At 47.0% G+C, this 6,142-nt stretch overlaps 1 protein-coding gene across 1 annotated transcript in view; it reads left to right on the plus strand.

Annotated features, from left to right (window-relative positions):
• ZNF185 (zinc finger protein 185 (LIM domain)) overlaps window positions 1–4,030 on the plus strand; it is a 19,357-nt gene extending 15,327 nt beyond the window's left edge. Inside the window, exons 21-25 of the mRNA XM_010190604.1 lie at window positions 751–819; window positions 1,651–1,731; window positions 2,067–2,169; window positions 2,722–2,820; window positions 3,651–4,030. Of these exons, the coding sequence (XP_010188906.1) occupies window positions 751–819; window positions 1,651–1,731; window positions 2,067–2,169; window positions 2,722–2,820 (352 nt within the window). The 3' untranslated portion in view covers window positions 3,651–4,030. The remainder of the gene's footprint in view (window positions 1–750; window positions 820–1,650; window positions 1,732–2,066; window positions 2,170–2,721; window positions 2,821–3,650) is intronic.
• The last annotated feature ends 2,112 nt before the right edge of the window (window positions 4,031–6,142 follow it).

The raw sequence follows: 6,142 nt of genomic DNA on the forward strand, positions 1-6,142 counted from the left end.
ATGGGAAGTGTCTGTGCTAAGTTAAAAAAAACAAAGCTTTTCCTCCCTTAGCTGTGACAGAGCTTAGTTTGCTCGCATAAGAAGGGAAGATTAATCATAGCTTATAGGCAGCAATGAAAATGCACCATGGAGAAAGAGCTTGATTAGTTCATTTCACGGGTCTGGGAAGAAAGCCGGTGGGCAAAGCGTCTCACTCGCTCTGCGACAGACAGACAGATGGGGGCATGTCATTTTGAAATCAGAATTTTAAAGAGGGAGGGATACGCAGGAAAGGTCAGCTCTGTAAGCAGAAACAGCCCTGAAACAAACCAGTAGCACTTTATAATGGATGAAAACACTGGAGATATTCCAGTGACAAAGCAGTCGCTGAAAGTAGTGCTGTGCTAGTAGGGTTTTAATGGTAATGGGCAGAACCACAAGCTCTCTAAATACTCATTGTGTGCATAATCCTGACATGATTTGCAAAAGACTTATCCTTGCAAAACAGGGGATAACTGGATGAGTTATATTATCCATCCCATTCTTTCTAATTAACTCGATTCGTTTTGGTAGGTTAATTAGAGGGGTATATTAGGTGCTATTTAGCAACAATGCATGATATTCAGTATTTATTTAAGAACAACAGCATCTCACTCTGTGCCTTTTCATGCACGCGTTGTGTGTCCAAACGCACACATGTGATCCCTCATGCTGTCTCTATAGCTCCAGTCTTTTCTAATGCAAATGATTCTCCATCTCTTTCCATCCTAGGAAAGGGGTCCTCTTTGTGAAGGAGTATGTGAACAGCAGTGAGTTTTCGGCTTCCCCCAGCTATGGCAGGTACGAGGAGTGTCCAGAGATGCTCATGTGTCCACATACGTGTGCAATGCAACAGTGCACGGCTCTGCCAGCCAACATACACCAAGCAAGCTGGAACAGTTAGCTCTGCGTCAGCACCTCGTTGTGCTAATTAGCCCTGGAGGGATGATTGCATTGAGTGGGCAGAGAGTTTTGCTAAGGCAGCAGCGCTGCTCTGGCGACATAGACGGTTGCCTGTCTCTGCAGTCCTCTGTCCCATTGCGGTGACAAGAGGGCCTCTGTGCCACAGCTCCTAGTTGAGGGAGTAAAGCTGACCCAAGCTGGCCAGCAAAATTACTGCATACCGTAAATATCACACTCGTTATAAATTGGGGAGTTTGCTGGGAATGCCCACTTTTTCCTCGATGTTTGTTATCACTAGAGGGTCTTGCCTGTTGTTCTGCTCTCCTGCTTGTTGCGAGCACTATATTAACTGAGTATAACTTTTTGTACTTTGTATCAATACTGCTATTAATACTGGATTTTATTATTCTTATTTTATTAAATCTGTTTCTATTTCAATCCATGGGTCTCCTTTCCTTTTCCTGATTCTTCTCCCCAGGTGGGAAGGAGTCATAGAACAACAGCCTAAATCCCTACAGGCTGCCAGCTCTTTGCTGTCTCTGCTTGCCCTTGGAGGTGCCTACTCCTTGCAAACCTTATCTTAACCTTAACCAGGCTGAGCTCGGTAGGCTCTGGGTCTGAGCTGTGGCATGGAGCAGGGAGCAGGACACTGCCTAGGACTTTAGGTTAATGGTTAATGATTCCACCTGAGATGCACTGTCAAGTGCTGATATTTCCTTCTCTCTCCAGTGGCAGCCTTGTGGATTTGACCGATTCAGAGAGAGTGACCTACAGCCACCACAGCTACCTGCCCAGTGCTCCCCTGCACAGGTAGGGCAGTTCAGGGCTGCTTTGGGGCTTTCTGCAAACTGCTAAACAGAAGGGTTTGTGTTTTTAGAATATTGGTATGTGTTTGGTGAAATAACAGCATTAAGTGTAAATGATTTTTGGAAATACTTTAAGATCTGTACTGCCCTGCTGGTGTGGTCTCTGCATCCCTGGGATAACAGTATCCCTCTGTACTGTCACTTGACACAGATAAACATATGTTGAAGCAGTAGCTCATGGAGAGCAATGCTGGTGTTTGGTAAAATACCTCTGGTACTAGTGCTGGGACTGGAACCAGTTTGTGTTACAGAGGAACTCACTCTTCTGTTCCTTCTCAGGGCCAGTGAACCTGTGTGCAGTTACTGCAGCCGTGAGATCCGAGACTGCCCGAAGATCATAATAGAGCATCTTAACATCTGCTGCCATGAATACTGCTTCAGGGTAAAAAAACCCTTAACTCCTGACTGCCTGCTATGTGCTGCTGTGAAATGGAGTGGTGGGAGGAGGAATATAGTACATAGTATATAATGTGTGCCCAAATGCTTGCATCCACATCAGGACAAAAAAAACAAAAGTCATGCAGTCACAGGTGTTGGTTGTGACCCAAAAGTTTTTCAGCTCCTCAGACGAATGCATATTAGCACAAGGAGAACTCTTTACTGTTACCTGATAGAATAGCAGCACCTTCTTTCCTCATGTCTCTGTCCTTGAGGCAGACTTGCTGCCTTGTGGCCTTTGTGCCTCAGTGCAGGTCTTGCCGAACCTCTCAAACCTTGCAGTTTCCAAGTCTGTGGCAATGGTGCATGTGGGAGGAAAGAGCCTGCAGTGGCATTTGTCTGTTGTAGGAAAGTTTAGCCTCAAAAGTCACTGCTTTGGCTTTCTTGCACCTTTGTCAGATGATACAGAGACTGCTTGTTCCTCTGCCCCCTCCATGCTGTCCTGGCTGCTCGGTGCTTTGGTCACTGGCCAACCTCCTTGTGTTCCCTTTGGCAGTGTGGAATTTGCCACAAAGCGATGGGAGATCTTCTGGACAGAATATTCATCCACCGGGACATTGTCCACTGTGACAAGTGCTACGAGAAACTCTTCTAGGTGAGTGCCCCTATGCAGTGTCAGCATAAAGGCTGGATGAGAGAGCTCCTGGAGTTCACTGAATGAAGAGCATTTAACCCTCACATCTACTGACTGACCCATACAGGAATTTTCCTGTGGCTTTTGAGTGGGAAGCAGTGACCCTTAGTGCAGAATTAGCTAGAAAAATACTGGGGCTGGTCCCAGGGGTCTTGGTTAGAGCCAGAATTGCTGCCAGTAATGTGATAAACAGGCTGTGTTAGCTTCATGGGGGGGGGGGAAAAGCAGAGAGCCAGCTTGGGTGATGAGAGAAACATCCCTTGGAGGTGGAAAATCCTCTCCAAAGGTAATTAAAGAGTTCCTCCTCGTGTCCTGGGCCACCCTGCTGCAGGGGCTGAGGGCTGTTTGCAGCCATGATGCTCCTCCAGCAAGCAGGCAGTGTGCCAGGGTCAGGTGCAGTTACTGCTTCACGTAAAGAGCCTTCAAGATGAAAACCACTGGGAAAATGAGAGAGTTGTATGTTGGAAGAAGGTTGGATATGGTTTTTGTTTTGGCTGATTATCTGGATGGGGCAGGAGTCATCACAGTGGCAACCAGAAACCCTGCCACTGCATGGAGATTATAAAAATGGGCCTCCTTTTCCCTCCCTCTGTCTCCCGATAGAGCGAAGGAGGGAAAGGGGCACCTGCCTGGCTGCATACGCGACTGCTTTGTTTGCCTCTTAATGCAATGTGACTGGGCAGTCTTTTTCATCCCATTCCTACACGTTCCTCTGCTCCGCTGACCTCCGTAATGCAGTGTTTAGTGCAGTACCCAGCTCCTGTGCTCACCTGCTCTTTATTTGCTTGCAGGGTTTTGCACAGCTGGAGAAGGCAACCAGTGGGAAGTCTTTGGCAGTACGTATCGGAATAGAGCTCGCAGTTCCCGACTGGCTATGACAGCAGAATTCCTGCTCCCTGCTTTCCTCAACTTATTTTCCCTCTCGCTGCCTCATCGCAATGAATGAGTTTAACATCCGCTAGTTTGTGCTGTCAGCTGCACACAGGACAAGTGCCAATGTTAACAAGATAAGGCAGTGTCATCCACAAAGATAAGTGGGCTGATTTTCCAAAGGTGCTGAGCCCCTCTGCCTGTCTTTAACTTCATTACGATTCCAGAGTGCTCCCTGGCTTGGAAATCAGGCGGAGCTCCTTAGGTCTCTCTACGCTAATTCCCAGAAACCTTTTCTGATGTTTTGGGTTTTTTTTTTCCCCTTTAATTTCTGCAATCGGGCTGCAGCTTAGCACATGTGAGCTGGCACAAAGCAAGCAGATACAAGCAGTGTTGAACACTAAATTTGGATTCTTGGGAGGGTTTGAATTTAGTTCTTAGCAAAAGCCTATTTCTGCTTCTGTCACCCCCAAATTCTGCCTAGAAATAGCTTCTGCCTGATTTCCATTTGCTTTCCCTGGGCTTTCAGGACTCGCTTTACTCAAATTGTGTGTCAGCTTTAATTTCCCTTTCCTGCCGCCTCCCTCGTGGATTTCTGTGGCAGCGTGCGTGTCTGCTGCCTGTGTGGGAAGATAACGCTTTCCTTCACCTGGGAGTTTCCCTTGGCCTCTGATGGGAGGTGTTCGGTGGCCACAAAAAAACTGCCACAGAATAGGTATCTCAATCACCTCTCCTGACAAGGAGCAATGACTGGAATCTGAATTTCCCCCCACCTCGCCAAGGCTTGCCCTAATGCCTCTCTTATTGCTGTAAATTATTTACATCACAAACGCTCGCTCACAAAATTGAACTTCTAGCAGATGCCGTACTCACTGAAAGTCAGAATTGCATAATTTTAGCCCTTAATTCAACTGCTGGGAGCTTGAGAAAGCCGAGTATTGAAACCTGAAAGTTGGCCTTGATGCCTTAAAAGTACTGCTCTGAGCATGTCCAGAGAGCTGCTGTTTTTGAAAGCATCGGGAGTCTCTGCATAGCAGCCAGGTCAGTCCTGTCCAGGGAAATTGGTGATGGCTCGTGCTCTAATGCAGGCTGCTGTTAGCCAGATAACTCTTGCTGTGCTTACAAGGGGAGCCAGCACGCACGCAAAAGCTTAGTAAGGGAGTGGTGTACAGCATAGTGCGACTTCGCTTTTTTTTAGGCCACTGTACCAGTTATTTAACCAAACAGGCATGACCTCAGAAGCAACTCCATCAGGGGAACTCCAGGTGAAAGCAGTAACGGCTCTGCTGCTGGCATGCTTCGGGTTGAGACCTTTGAAGCCGATTCTGTGACAGGGGATGGGGCAACTCCATTTTGAGCACACGTGGTACAACCAGGCGACCAACTCCCTGCAAATCCCGTAGTCACGAAGTCATCATTTTCAGAAATGGCCACTGTTCGCAGCTGCCTACACTGCAAAGTGATCAAGATGTTACAGAGACGTTACTTTCTGAAAAGAACCACAAAGCATCTCATCTCGTATCTGGAAACCATGGCCAGTGGTTTCTTACTGGTGCCTGTACCAGTGGTGGGGAATGACTGGCACGGCAGCTGTTACATGTCTCATTATGCCACCGTTTCTTTAAAATTCAGGATTGTTTAAAATACCGAAACAGATGGGCCTATAACCACAGGTGTACTTTTAGATGATCTGCAGCAATAACTTATTCACCCATTGTGTGGCTTCTGATGGGTACATGGCCTTACTGGGAACAGGATTTGTCCATCGCTGGTTTTGCACCACCTCCCCTCAGCACCGCGGTTCCCTGTTGCAGTTGTTCCACCTCGGTATACAGCTCTAATAAACACTTCTGGCTCACATGCAGCTTCCTCCCCTGCGTCACCATGTAAAATGCTCCTCATCTGCCCTTTTCTCTGATGGGCTGTGTCATCTCTTTGCTTCTCAGTGGCCTACGGGCATGACCTGTCAGTAAAGTCACCGAATGCTTTGTTGGAGGAAGTGGCAATGAGAAAAAGTTACCAGCCAGAAAGGGTGTTCTCAAAGGAGGGGGTGGGCTCAGTAAATGTGCAGTCTGTTACTCTCTATGCAATTTAAGTCTAAAAAAACCTGCTGTTGTCTGGGGAAAAAGGAGCCTTGAGCCACAGTGCACCATCCTAAATGGCGAGAAAATCACTCCTGTGTCCTGTCCCTTCTTCACCCGTTTGCTAGGCTTAGGCTGAGGAGAACTTGCTGTCCCACTGACATCACAGAGGGTTCGATAGCATTTACCCCCAACAAAGCCATCTATCACCCAAATCCTGCAGCTATCCTAAAAATTATATGCTTTAATTTGGTTTTGCCTAAACTTTGAAGAATTGCTGAGTTACCCCTCCCTCCTGAATAATAACAACATTATTATTATTATTATTATTA

Source organism: Mesitornis unicolor, unplaced genomic scaffold, assembly GCF_000695765.1.
Source record: "Mesitornis unicolor isolate BGI_N332 unplaced genomic scaffold, ASM69576v1 scaffold25480, whole genome shotgun sequence".
In the NCBI taxonomy this organism is placed as follows: domain Eukaryota; kingdom Metazoa; phylum Chordata; class Aves; order Mesitornithiformes; family Mesitornithidae; genus Mesitornis; species Mesitornis unicolor.